The following is a 13,905-nucleotide window of genomic DNA, read 5'->3' as shown; positions in this document are numbered from 1 at the left end:
CTGCACCCAGCCAAGTGCCCGAGGCCCAGCAGGAAGCCATCCCCTCAAGGACCTGGCCCTGGCCCTTTAAGCCAGCAGAGCTTGGAGGTGGACGTCACCCACTTCTGCAGGGTGGACACTGCCCTCTGACCAGCGGCGTCCAGGGGGACGGCCAGGTGACAAAATGCCAAGAGCACCAGGTTCGGTTTGAATTACGGTTTTCCAGAGACTCCCAAAGTGCCTGCTGCCGTCTGTGTGTTGCCAAGAGCTATAATCCATTTTTCTAAGTATAAAAATATCTTCCAATGTATTTTATTCATGGAACATAGCATTTCTACTTAAAAGGACACTCAGCTGCTGACTTCACAGGCCCAGGAACGTAGCTCCCTTCCAAGCCCTGTTTGGGGCTCGACTCTTCCCCGATTGTTTTCGGGCCCCTGTTATCCCAACTCCCTCTTTTTGCTCCCCATCCCAGGCGTCACGTCATCCCCACTGACACTGGCCGTCCCGGGCTTCCCTTGGTTTCACACAACACGTCTGGGGGAAGAGCTCTTTCTGGGGGGCCGGGGAGCACCGCCAGGCAGCTGGGTGTACCCTGGAGCAGGGCACCTCGGCTTGGCGATCTGGGGAGCACCGCCAGGCATCTGGGTGTACCCTGGAGCAGGGCACCTCGGCTTGGCGATCTGGGGAGCACCGCCAGGCATCTGGGTGTACCCTGGAGCAGGGCACCTCGGCTTGGCGATCTGGGGAGCATCGCCAGGCAGCTGGGTGTACCCCGGAGCAGGGCGCCTCGGCTTGGCGATCTGGGGAGCACTGCTGGGCAGCTGGGTGTACCCTAGAGCAGGGCGCCTCAGCTTGGTGATCCCGGAGCAGGGCACCTCGGCTTGGCGATCTGATCAGATGTTATTCAGGGTGTGTCTTGTGTTCTGTGTGTTTTTAAAATTCGTTTTTTATTTTTTTGGGTTAGGGTCCTGCTCTGTTGCCCAGGCTGGAGTGCAGTGGCGTGATCATAGCTCATTGCGGCCTTGAACTCTTGGGCTCAAGCAATCCTCCCAAGAAGCTGGGACTACCGCTGTGCACCACCATGTCCAGCTAATTTTAAAGTTTTTTGCAGAGACGGGGTCTTGCTGTGTTGCCCAGGCTGGTCTCAGACTCCTGGCTTCAAGCAGTCCTCCCACCTGTGCTTCCCAAAGTGCTGTGATGACAGGTGTGAGCCACCGCCCTCGGCCCTACTTTAATTGTAGTAAAAGACACACCACACTGACCATTCTAAGCATTTTGTGGAGTTCGGTGGCATTAAGCATATTCACGTTGTTTTACAACCGTCACCACTGTCCACTTCCCAAATGTTCTTGTCTTCTTAAACTGAGGCTCTGTCCGCATTACACACTCCCTGCCCGGGCACCTCCCCCAGCCCCTGGCACCCCCACCCCACCATCTACTTCTAAACACAGAGGGTGAGTGAGTGAAGGTGGGAGGGAGCCTGCCCGTGTGCCTCCCCCAGCCCCTGGCACCCCCACCCCACCATCTACTTCTAAACACAGAGGGTGAGTGAGTGAAGGTGGGAGGGAGCCTGCCCGTGTGCCTCCCCCAGCCCCTGGCACCCCCACCCCACCATCTACTTCTAAACACACAGGGTGAGTGAGTGAAGGTGGGAGGGGAGCCTGCCCGTGCACCTCCCCCAGCCCCTGGCACCCCCACCCCACCATCTACTTCTAAACACACAGGGTGAGTGAGTGAAGGTGGGAGGGGAGCCTGCCCGTGCACCTCCCCCAGCCCCTGGCACCCCCACCCCACCATCTACTTCTAAACACACAGGGTGAGTGAGTGAAGGTGGGAGGGGAGCCTGCCCGTGCACCTCCCCCAGCCCCTGGCACCCCCACCCCACCATCTACTTCTAAACACACAGGGTGAGTGAGTGAAGGTGGGCGAGGAGCCTGCCCATGTGCCTCCCCCAGCTCCTGGCACCCCCACCCCACCATCTACTTCTAAACACAGAGGGTGAGTGAGTGAAGGTGGGAGGGGGGCAGGGCCGAGCCAAGTGTGGGCTCGGCGCCAGAGAAGCTGCAGTGATGGTGGGGTGTAAATGCTGCCCCGCGGGGGACCCCCATCGTTTCTTCTTTTAAAAGAAGAGAAGCCAGGCGTGGTGGCTCACGCCTGTAATCCCAGCACTTTGGGAGGCCGAGGTGGGTGGATCACCTGAGGTCAGGAGTTTGAGACCAGCCTGACCAACGTGGAGAAACCCCGTCTCTACTAAAAATACAGAATTAGCTGGGCGTGGTGGCAGGTGCCTGTAATCCGGGAGACTGAGGTGGGAGAATCGCTTGAACCTGGGAGGCAGAGGTTGCGGTGAGCCGAGATTGCACCATTGCACTCCAGCCTGAGGAACAAGAGCGAAACTCTGTCTCACAAAAAAAAAAAAAAAAAAAAGAGAAAACAAAAAAATGAAACACAACAAGAAGTAGCCCCTTTGCGTACCAGCTGGGGTGGGGCCCGCACTGCGCCGGGAGTGGTGACAGTGGCCAGTGTCCTGAGAAGGATGGCCCCTTTGTCCTCTGGGCGGCCGAGCACAGTGTGGCCCTGGCCGTCTGTGGGACCCGCACAATGGTTTCCTCTGAGGCTGTGGAGGGAGCTCTCGGAGGCCTTGGGCTTCTCCCGGCCTCACGGGCAGCGCGTCCTCGTCCAGCTTCCCTGGGTCCTGCCTGCAGCGGCAGCAGCCACGGATCCCCCGTTTGAGGCAGAACCCCAGAAAGCTGGGAGGTGCGGCTGTCCCGGGCTGGCTCTGTGGAGACTCACCCTTCTCTGCTCCCGGGATCCCCATGCTCTTTGCCAAGGGAGGGGGGTGTCCTGCCACTTCCCTGGGCAGCCATTCGAGGGGGTGGTGTCCTCATTCCCTGAAGGGGCCAAGAGGCTCACTCACCTCCTTGGGCACAAGATGTCACCTGCCTCTGGCTCTCCCATGTCAAGCAAACCCTCCTGACCTCAGGTCCACATCTTCTGAGTCCACACTGCTTTCGTGGCTCAGCAAGAGGCCTCTGCATCGGAACAGAAGTGCAGAGGGTGCTGGAGGGAGGGTGAAGATGTTCCGTGTGGAAGGTGCTGGAGGGAGTTTCCCCTGTTGGAACGGTGTTTAGTGTGGAGGGTGCTGGAGGGTGATGGTGTTTAGTGCGGAGGGTGCTGGAGGGTTATAGTGTTTAGTATGGAGGGTGCTGCAGGGAGGGTGATGGTGTTTAGTGCAGAGGGTGCTGGAGGGAAGGTGATGGTGTTTAGTGTGGTGGGTGATGGTGTTTAGTGTGGAGGGTGCTGGAGGGTGATGGTGTTTAGTGTGGAGGGTGCTGGAGGGAGGGTGATGGTGTTTAGTGTGGAGGGTGGTGGAGGGAGGGTGATGGTGTTTAGTGTGGAGGGTGCTGGAGGGAGGGTGATGGTATTTAGTGCAGAGGGTGCTGGAGGGAAGGTGATGGTATTTAGTGTGGAGGGAGCTGGAGGGTGATGGTGTTTAGTGTGGAGGGTGCTGGAGGAAGGTGATGGTGTTTGGTGCAGAGGGTGCTGGAGGGTGATGATGTTTAGTGTGGAGGGTGCTGGAGGGAGGGTGATGGTGTTTAGTGCAGAGGGTGCTGGAGGGAAGGTGATGGTATTTAGTGTGGAGGGAGCTGGAGGGTGATGGTGTTTAGTGCAGAGGGTGCTGGAGGGAAGGTGATGGTGTTTAGTGTGGAGGGAGCTGGAGGGAAGGTGATGGTATTTAGTGTGGAGGGAGCTGGAGGGTGATGGTGTTTAGTGTGGAGGGTGCTGGAGGGAGGGTGATGGTGTTTAGTGTGGAGGGTGGTGGAGGGAGGGTGATGGTGTTTAGTGTGGAGGGAGCTGGAGGGTGATGGTGTTTAGTGTGGAGGGTGCTGGAGGGAGGGTGATGGTGTTTAGTGTGGAGGGTGGTGGAGGGAGGGTGATGGTGTTTAGTGTGGAGCATGCTGGAGGGTGATGATGTTTAGTGTGGAAGGTGCTGGAGGGAGGGTGATGGTGTTTAGTGCAGAGGGTGCTGGAGGGTGATGGTGTTCAGTGTGGAGGGTGCTGGAGGGTGATGGTGTTTAGTGCAGAGGGTGCTGGAGGGAAGGTGATGGTATTTAGTGTGGAGGGAGCTGGAGGGAAGGTGATGGTATTTAGTGTGGAGGGAGCTGGAGGGTGATGGTGTTTAGTGGAGGGTGCTGGAGGGAAGGTGATGGTATTTAGTGTGGAGGGTGCTGGAGGGAAAGTGATGGTATTTAGTGTGGAGGGAGCTGGAGGGAAGGTGATGGTATTTAGTGTGGAGGGAGCTGGAGGGTGATGGTGTTTAGTGGAGGGTGCTGGAGGGAAAGTGATGGTGTTTAGTGTGGAGGGTGCTGGAGGGAAGGTGATGGTGTTTAGTGTGGAGGGTGCTGGAGGGAAGGTGATGGTATTTAGTGTGGAGGGAGCTGGAGGGAAGGTGATGGTATTTAGTGTGGAGGGAGCTGGAGGGTGATGGTGTTTAGTGGAGGATGCTGGAGGGAGGGTGATGGTGTTTAGTGTGGAGGGTGCTGGAGGGAGGGTGATGGTATTTAGTGTGGAGGGAGCTGGAGGGAAGGTGATGGTATTTAGTGTGGAGGGAGCTGGAGGGTGATGGTATTTAGTGTGGAGGGTGCTGGAGGGAAGGTGATGGTATTTAGTGTGGAGGGTGCTGGAGGGAGGGTGATGGTATTTAGTGTGGAGGGAGCTGGAGGGAAGGTGATGGTATTTAGTGTGGAGGGAGCTGGAGGGTGATGGTGTTTAGTGGAGGGAGCTGGAGGGTGATGGTGTTTAGTGTGGAGGGTGCTGGAGGGAGGGTGATGGTGTTTAGTGTGGAGGGAGCTGGAGGGAAGGTGATGGTATTTAGTGTGGAGGGAGCTGGAGGGAAGGTGATGGTATTTAGTGTGGAGGGAGCTGGAGGGTGATGGTGTTTAGTGTGGAGGGTGCTGGAGGGAAGGTGATGGTGTTTAGTGTGGAGGGAGCTGGAGGGAAGGTGATGGTATTTAGTGTGGAGGGAGCTGGAGGGAAGGTGATGGTATTTAGTGTGGAGGGAGCTGGAGGGTGATGGTGTTTAGTGTGGAGGGTGCTGGAGGGAAAGTGATGGTATTTAGTGTGGAGGGAGCTGGAGGGAAGGTGATGGTGTTTAGTGTGGAGGGTGCTGGAGGGAAGGTGATGGTGTTTAGTGTGGAGGGAGCTGGAGGGTGATGGTATTTAGTGTGGAGGGTGCTGGAGGGTGATGGTGTTTAGTGTGGAGGGTGCTGGAGGGTAATGGTGTTTAGTGTGGAGGGTGCTGGAGGGAGGGCGATGGTGTTTGGTGCAGGGGATGCTGGAGGGGACGGTGTTGAGTGCAGAATGCCTCCTGAAGCTGAGCCAGTAGCGACTGCCACCCCAGGCATGCACATCACGTACAGGGATGCTCCTGGCAGCACGATGTGCTGTGGACCCTGGAGTCTGTCACCCGCAGCGTGGATAGACACCGTGAGACCCACAGGGTGAGCTCCCTGGGAGTTTGTGAGGCCCCGATCTGAGCGACGTGAAACTCACTGTGCTGCACGAGTTGGGCACGTTCCTATTTGCAAGTTCTGCCTCCATAAACTGGTTTTGACAAAAACTTAGGCAAAGTGGGAGTGTCCACTGCGAGGCGGGAGGCCAGGCTGTGCCTCGGCCATCACAGGCCCTTCCCCCGGCTTCATCACCTGCGCTCCCCCAGCTCTGGGTCCCCTTTGAGAAGCAAGAGGCAGAGGTTCTGGAGGGCATTATCTGAGGTCCCCTCGCCCCGAAAACACTGGAGTTGCTGCCTCCTCCACGTATCCCTGCATGCGCGGGTGGGCACTCCCTGGCTCCGTGGAAGGACGGCCGTCTTCTGATTCCTGGAGGGGATCGTTGAGGGGAAGCTGGTGTTTCTTCTGCCCCGTAATCCTGCTCCAGCCTCCCTCCAGGAACTGGGGAGCCTGGTGGGCCAGGTGGAGATGATCCCCACATCCCCGCCAGGTGGAGTCTGCCTTTGCACAACAGTCGCCCCTGTGCCCCCGAGAGTTCGTGGTCAACCGGTTCTCCCCAGCGCTCGCTTGCACCTAATTGTGGAGTCACACCTGCGTGGCCTTTTCTTTCAGATAGAAGACTCTGTGCCTCAGTTATTATCCAGATAATGAGTCATTGATTTCAGTAAGAATTGATTCCATGATTCATCGCAATCCATTCTTTCCCGATATGCAACCAATGGGAACTGCTTTGCCAATGGGAACTATTCTTAAAGCTCATTGACACCCAGAGGGGATAAAGCGTGTATTGTGTCAATTTATAGTAACCGAATCTGCATAATCACTACATAATAAACAATCTGCACCATTCTTGCACGGACCCTGACCGTGGTGATGGTCAATGCATAGTAGGCACCCTGTGCGGGGGCAGCGGCCCACGCGGGCTGAAAGGGAATCTTGTCTGGGCTCCTTCCCAGGCACAGCTCGGCCGCAGCGCCCGGCCATAGGGCGCCCATTCAGACTCCAGCCCGAGGAGCTCGGGCGCTGCCTGTAGGGAGGGAGGCCCTGGCAGGAGAGGTCTGCGCTTGAGGCCGCCCGGCTCCATCGGGGCCCAGTGGTGTGTGCTGATGGAGGTGGGGACAGAGGAATGGCCTGGAGTGGAGAGGAAGCACACAGGTCCCCAGAGCAGAGCCCCGTGGGGATCACAGGCTCCAGCTCATCACGGTGCAGCTAGGGAAACTGAGGCCCAGAGAGGCTGAGTGAGAAGTTGATGAATTGAATCAGACACTGCCTGGGAGGCAGGCTGGGGCCGCTGTGCCGCAGAGCAGGGGCCGGGTGCTTCCGCCTCTGGTGTGATTGTCTCATTGGCACTGGCGACTTGGCCCTCCTGCTGTGGAGGTCTGATGCTGTCCCACTGTAGCTCTCAGCAGGGCTGGGGGTGGGGTGGGCACTGGGGTCCACAGGCCCATTGCTGGGGAACGCAGGGTTCTACCCACAAGCAAAAGGGTTTGTGCCCCGCCCTGCAGGGACCCCCTTCTGGAGAGAGCTTAGGGGGACTTTCTGTACGGGATGCAGAGGAGGTCAGCCTGCCTGGCCCCCGTGACGCTTCTCTCTCTTGCTTCCCAAAGGTGTATGTGAACGGAGAGTGGGTGACCAACATCAGCGAGGGAGGCAGCTTTGGGGAGCTGGCGCTCATCTACGGCACCCCCAGGGCTGCGACTGTGAAAGCCAAGACAGACCTCAAGCTCTGGGGGATCGACCGGGACAGCTACCGGCGCATCCTTATGGTGAGTTGGTGCCCAAGCACAGAGAGCGCCAACACCCACCCTCGGCCAGGCATCCCTGGGAACCCTAGCTCTATTCAAGGTGGGGGCGCACCTGGAGAAAAGACACTTCCAGCCTCCCTGACAGATCTGGCCTGTGAGAGGAGTGGAAAGGGGTGGAGGGATTCTGGAAGCTTCTTAGAAGACAGGCAGGTGGCTGGGGAGGCCCCTTCACCGTCCTCCCTTTTCTCCTTCCCACTGTTTGGACTGTAGTTGCGATGGCTGGTGCTCCAGCTGCCATATTGGGCCAGGAGGTGACTATGAGTGTGAAACCCACTCACTGTGGTGGTGGAGCAAAGAGGTGTGAGGAGCATGGCTCCCTGCTGACACAGTGGCTGCTCAGCCACGGGCTTCCTGTGTGTGGGGACTGACTCTTGGGCTTTTAGCTTTTTTTCTTATATGCAGCCAGATCTACTCTGAGCCACGTACCCTGTACTGTGTGTGTTGTGTGCACACGTGTGTGTGTGCCTGTGCTTGCTGTGGGCGGTGAGGGGCTATGGGCCGATTCAGCTGCCACGGCTGGTGTTTGCAGGGGCTCCTGGAGGTGAGCTCGTGGGGAGCCTGGGGAGGACCCTTTCCAGGGAGAGGAGACCCTCCACGCCCTCCCCGCACACACCCCACCTGCCAGGCCCTGTTCTGGGTGCAGGTCCGTGGGGAACACAGGCAGGGCAGCTGGAGTCTTGTCCTGGTGGAGGCGGCCGTGAACACCCAGCCCCAGAGGGTGATGCCTGTGGAGAAGGACCAAGCCGAGAAGCAGGTGGAGGTGGAGGGAGTGGTGGGGGGGGAGTACTGCTGTTCCGTGGAGGGGCCTCAGAGACCCCCCTGATAAGGCGGCGTTGAGCAGAGCCTCAGGGCAGGACACCCGGGTGCCAGAAGCAGCCCAGGAGCGCGAGGGCCGACGAACAGCAGCACAGGGCTGGGCCAGGGCTGAGGGGCCTGTGTGGATGAGGAGGCCTTCCCGGGTCGGGCAGCAGCACAGGGCTGGGTCAAGGCTGCGGAGCGTGTGTGGATGAGGAGGCCTTCCCGGATGGGGCAGTGAGGCGCTGTCCAGAGACGGCGGGGAGGGCTCCAGGCTGAGGACCCGCAGCCTCTGCAGGAACCACCCTGTCAGAGTGCACAGGAGCCACGATGGGAGCTTGAGGGCAGCTGTGACCACAGCTGATGTGGACCCGGTTCCCTGGGCCGGTTTGGGGCCATCCAGTGAGCAGCCCGTGCGGCCATTCGTCCTGGGAAGCTCTGGGCCTGCCACAGTGTCTGGGGTCCCCTGGTGGGGTCTGGGAACCCTCATAGTTTGGAGTCCCTTTGTGGTTTGGGTGGTCTCCTCGTGATCGGGGGGGACTCCTCATGGTCTAGGGGATCCCCTCATGGTCTTGGGGGTCCCCTCATAATTTGGGGTCCCCTCATGGTCTGGGGGAGTCCCCTCATGGTCTAGGGGTCCCCTTATGGTTTGAGATTTCCCTTGTGGTCTGGGGAGTCCCCTTGTGGTCTGGGAGGTCTCCTCATGGTCTTGGGGTTCCTTCATAGTTTGGGGGTGTCCCCTTATGGCCCCAGGTCTCCTCCACAGCTCCTTCTGTCCCATCGCTGGGCAGAGGCCTCCAGGAGCCAGCGCCTGTGGTTTGGGTGGCCGCACCCCTCCTCTCTGTCCTTACCCAGCCCTGACCGCTGGGCCAGGGGCTCCTCTGAGCTGGTTGGGGGTGACACAGCAGAACCTGGTGGCGGTGGGCTTGTTGCCAAGGCAGCCCCGGACAGCGTCTGCTCCGAGCCGTCTCCTTCGGGGCCTGGGGTCCCGGGGTCCAGCCTGGCCGAGGAGGGGGTGAGCTGGGTGGGTGTTGCTGGGGTCCTCGGCCTCTCCTCCATCCCCTCCCTGGGATGGTTCCCTCCACTCCATGCCCGAGGCCAGCCTGGTTGCTGTGGCAGGAGGTGAATGGCCTGGTGTCTTCTAGGGGGCTTGGCTGTCTCCCGGAAGGCCAGCCTGGGTGGGTGTGATTCCTAAGGAGGGAGCCACAGTTCCAGGACACCCGAGGGCAGGCCTGGGGAGAGTCCCCGGGGACGGTTTAGGATGGAGCTCCGTGAGCTGGGACAGCAAGTTCAGCCCCAGGTTTCCCTCTCAGGAGTGCGTCATCTGATTGGGGAACAAGGATTTGATGGCCTTGGGCCGGCTGAGACACGGTGTCCTGCTGGCACTGGCTTGTCCCGGCCCCACGGCGATGCCGGCTCTTGTGTTTTGTGGATGGTGCGTTCGCACAGTCTTTGGGGCCGCTGTTTCATCAGACTCTGCACCCCATGAGCTCCTCATTCATGCACCTATGGGGCATTGCTCGGGTGCCCACCCTGGGTCTGGGGCTCCTGTGCTGCTGGGGATACTCCAGTACACAGAGCAGATGATGTGCAGCCTCCTCGGAGGAGTCGCACGCTCTCTCTTCTGTCTGAACCGGCTCACTCCTGCCTTCACCGGGAGGCCTCTGTCACCGCGTGGGAGGGGTCCCCTGAGACACCCTCCCTCCGAGAGGGGCTGGAGCGGTTTTGGGGCAGGAAGAGGGCACAGCGGTTCCCGTCTCCTCTGGGCGCACCTGGCCCAGCGTTGCATAAGCCGTTTCCCCGCCATCCTTGACGCCCTGTCGCTCCCGGCTGTGGGATTTTTGTGGCTGGAACCTTATATTCAGGGAAGTTCCCAAACCGCCGAGGGAGCTGGCGCTTCCTCTGTTTTAATTTTGGGTCCCTGTGCGCTAAGAATAGCTGGCCGCGCCGGGCTGGTTTGGACGGGAGCATTTGCAGGATGGTGTCTGTTTCTGTATCGGCCCCGAGCTCCTCACGCTGCTCCTGTTTCTGCCTTAACCCCGAGATGGGACGTGCTGGGACCTGGGGGATGCGGGAGACCCGGTCCGGTGTCTCCAGGAAGCGGACCACCGCCCAAAATGTGAACTCTGACTCCGGTTTAGGATCCCAGAGTGTCTGATCTGGGAGGCTCCCTGATGCCCGTCTCTTCCCTCCACCGCTTCACGTTTTATCCGAGGAAGGATGGGGTGACCCCACCTCTAGGCTCCCAGGCAGGGGCCCAGCCCGGGGCCAGTGCTCCCCAAACTTGCTTTTTCTTTCTTACTTTTTTTTTTTGAAACAGGGTCTCAGAGGTCACCCAGGATGGAGTGCAGTGGCGCAATCTCGGCTCACTGTAACCTCCGCCTCCCTGGTGCAAGCCGTCCTCCCTCCTCAGCCTCCTGAGTAGCTGGGACTACAGGCGTGTGCACCACGCCCAACTAATTACAAAAATTTTTTTTGTAGAGACCGGGTCTCACTAGGCCACCTAGGCTGGTCTCAGACTCTTGGGCTCAAGTGATCCTCCCGCCTCGGCCGCCCACAGTGCTGGGACTATGGGTGTGAGCCACCATGTCCGGCCTGGTTTTTCTTTCTTGTAAGCTTTGGGGTCCTCTGTTCACCCTGATCCTTACCCGGGACCCCAGCGTTTGGAAGCAGTGGATGTAGAATTCTGGGGTGGAGGCTGTGCTGGGGTATCCAGAGCCCAAGACCTCCTTGGAACCTGAGTCTTGGGTGGAGGTTGGACCCCCCCGCCCCTCAGCCCCTGCTGACCAGAGTCCGGAGTGACTCCGCACAGCCAGTAGGGCCGGGAGGGGATGTGGCTTCTCCATTTCTCAGCACAAGCGGTTTGTCACTTGTAGCCTCGAGGATGCTGCTAAGGTCATGGCGGGTCCCCGAGCTTCGACTGGGGCTTAGTGCCCTGCAGTGTCCACCTGAGGCCACGGCAGCCGGGAGGGCCTGTGCGCACCCTCACTCGGGGCAGGACGGCGGGCTCAGGAGCTCTGAGGCAGCCGTGATGTGCTGAGGGTCCCACAGTGTGCACGTGGGGGACCGTGATCCATGGGGGGACCAGAGCCGGGACCTGCCTGTTATGTTCACCTCACGGAGGCCCCGGCAGGAGGAAGAGTGGGCACCGTTCACAGCTGGTGACCCCTGCTCCGCCTGCCTGGGCCTCTTTCTCTTCTCATTGGCCCTGGGGTCTGTCACGCTGGCTTCCACAGCGGTGCCTTCAGACGGAAGTTGCCAACCCCACAGCCGTGCGTGGGAGCTGGGGCTGGCTTTCTGGTGGGCTTCACCTCATTGCTTTGGGGGTGCGTGGCTGTGGTGTGAATCTGTTCCTCCTGGCTTTGAAGTGTGAGGGGATGAGGCCATGATGCAGCCATCTGGGGCCATTGTGGGGAGGGTCGGGCATCACCAGCCATTTCACCCCACTGTCAGTGCGTCTCCAGGCTGGAGAAGTGGCTGCTGTATATATTTTTCTTTTCCATTTTTTTTCTGTTAATAGAGGTGAAGTCTTGATATGTTGCCCAAGCTGGTGAGCTCAAGCGACCCTCCCGCCTTGGCCTCCCAGAGTGCTGGAATTACAGGCATGAGGCGCTGCACCTGGCAGCTGCTATCAATGCTCCAGTTTTCCAGGCTTTCTGTGTGTTGGTGCTGGCGAGACAGGGCAGTGCTGGGGTCGGTACCCAGGCCCCGTGCCCCCGGGCCGACTCATGGGAAGTGGGTGGGACCGGTGTCAGGAAGCCACTTCTAGCCCCCCCGCCCTCCAAAGCCCTGCACCTGGAAATGGGGGTCACCTGCCTCCTCCCTCCCACACAAAGCCCCCCTTGGGGATGCCGGCAGACACACTACAGAGCCCCCACGTGGGGGTCCCAGTGCCCACCAGCCTGCTCGGAGGCCAGCTCCCAGCCCTGCCTCACCGACCGTCTCAGCCGCAGAAGGAACATGATCCCAAAAGGGGCAGCCTTTGGGGCCAGGTCCTCCCCCAGGGGCCCCGGCAGCCTTCAGCTGTCACCCCGCCGTGAGAGATGGATGGGCGAACGAGGCTTTAATGTCTGAGGTTCCCCGGGCAAAACACGCTTGCATTCCTCCGGCTGGGTGTAATTGCTGGGCAGTCAGTGTGAATTATAAATTATTTTTCAAAAGAAGTGCTTTTTTTATGGCTGGCGGAAATCTAAAATGGCCTGGGCTGGGTCATTGCGCCTGCCGCTGCCCCGGGCGTCCGGCCCGCTCTCCACTCTCGGGGGCAGACACGCGGCACTTTCTGCTGCCGACGGGCCTGGGCTCGGCGTTTCCGAAAAGACCGTTGCCACCGAGGAAGCCCCGTTTGTTCAGGCACCCGCAGCGCGGAGAAGTGCTGTCTGCACCGTCTTGGTCTTGGGCCAAGTTCCTGAGGTTTTTTGGACCTGCTGGGCTGTGGGCTTTTGCCAGAAAGAGGAGACCTTGGGGAGGGCTTTGGCGGAAGATAGGACACCCCCTGGACTCTAAAATCGGGGCTCGCAGCCATTTTAGTGCTGCTCTGACCCAGAGCTGATGGAGAAACTGAGACCCGGGTATCGGGGAGGGCTGGGTTCCCGCCTGCATCTCCTGCGTCTGCGTCTGCTGTGACTTGCAAGGCCTGGAGCTGTTTTCTCCCCAGGTGCCGGCCTCTTGGGGCCCCGCCCCCACCCCGCTGGTCTCTTGGTACCCTGGACTGGGCATGTGAGGGCCACACATTGGAGTGGCGAGGTCAGTGCCGCCAGGCCAGGATTCCAGTGGCTGCATGGGCAGCTGTGCCCACCAGGCCCGCAGCGATGTTCAGTTCTGTGCTCTCAGCTGCAGCTCTTCTCCTCACCTGTGCGTGCCTTGGGCAACAGAGTCCTGCCGTGCTATGCTGATGTGCATGTATTTTGGAGCAGAGTCCCCTTATGGCTCCACACCCTTTACTGGGCCGGTGGTGCTCAGGGCCGTGGGAGCTGCATTCCTCTTGGAGTGTCCCGAAGGGCGTGGGGCTGCATGGCCAAGTGCCAGAGCCACCTCTGTCTTCTGGTCTCCAGGCACCGGGGGAGGCAGGGCCCGGGGAGCCAGGCCACCGACGTTTCCGGTTCTCTGTGCGTGGTGCTGAGCCCCCTCTCCCTGCAGCAGATTTTCCATCTGAAAGTGGCCCCATGCCATTGAACACATCCAGAGCTGTCCCAGCTGCCTGACCCTCACAGGGCTGTGGGCTTGGTGTTGGAAGCATGAAAGCAACACCCAGGGGCTGGACCGTCCCGGCTCCTCTCTCTGTCCCGGGCAGCCTGGGCACGTTGCATGCTCTGAGCTGCCCTTCTCCAGTCTCATGTGAGGATGCAGCATGATGATGTGTGGTGCACACAGTAGGTGCTCTGTGGATGCCACTTCTGTTCTTCCAGAGCAGATAAGATGCTGAGTGTGTGAGTGGAGGTTCAGGACGACCTTGTTGTCTCCAGGACAGTGTGGGGCCTGGCCGTGCGAGCCTCGATTCTGGAACAAGATTGTCTCGTTTCAGTTCTTGGCCTCAGCACTTAGCAGCTCGGTGGGCATAGGCAGGCCACACCGACCCTGAGCCTCTGTTTGTTCCGTAGAATGGAGATAATAGTAGGCTCAGCTGAAGGTGTGGATCTCGGGAGGTGCCTGGTCGCTGGGGAGCATTCAGCATAGTGAGCCGTGCTTATCATCATCACCTTCTGGAAGGAGGAGGAATCTTGGCAGTGGTGGGGGCTGCTGAGGACGAGGGCTGGGTCAGCAGCTGTTTGCAGGGGAGTCTAACCCCATTTCTGAGCTCAGGGACCTGACATCCC

General features: G+C 59.7%; 1 protein-coding gene across 2 annotated transcripts in view; it reads left to right on the top strand.

Annotated features, from left to right (window-relative positions):
• Nucleotides 1-13,905, top strand: part of PRKAR1B (protein kinase cAMP-dependent type I regulatory subunit beta) — a 179,957-nt gene that overhangs the window by 126,065 nt on the left and 39,987 nt on the right. For both annotated transcript variants that reach the window (XM_024241248.3, XM_024241247.3), the window contains exon 7: nucleotides 7,100-7,258. In XM_024241248.3, the coding sequence (XP_024097016.1) occupies nucleotides 7,100-7,258 (159 nt within the window). The remainder of the gene's footprint in view (nucleotides 1-7,099; nucleotides 7,259-13,905) is intronic.

Source organism: Pongo abelii, chromosome 6, assembly GCF_028885655.2.
Source record: "Pongo abelii isolate AG06213 chromosome 6, NHGRI_mPonAbe1-v2.0_pri, whole genome shotgun sequence".
NCBI classification, from domain to species: domain Eukaryota; kingdom Metazoa; phylum Chordata; class Mammalia; order Primates; family Hominidae; genus Pongo; species Pongo abelii.
This window is presented reverse-complemented; position numbering and strand designations above follow the sequence as displayed.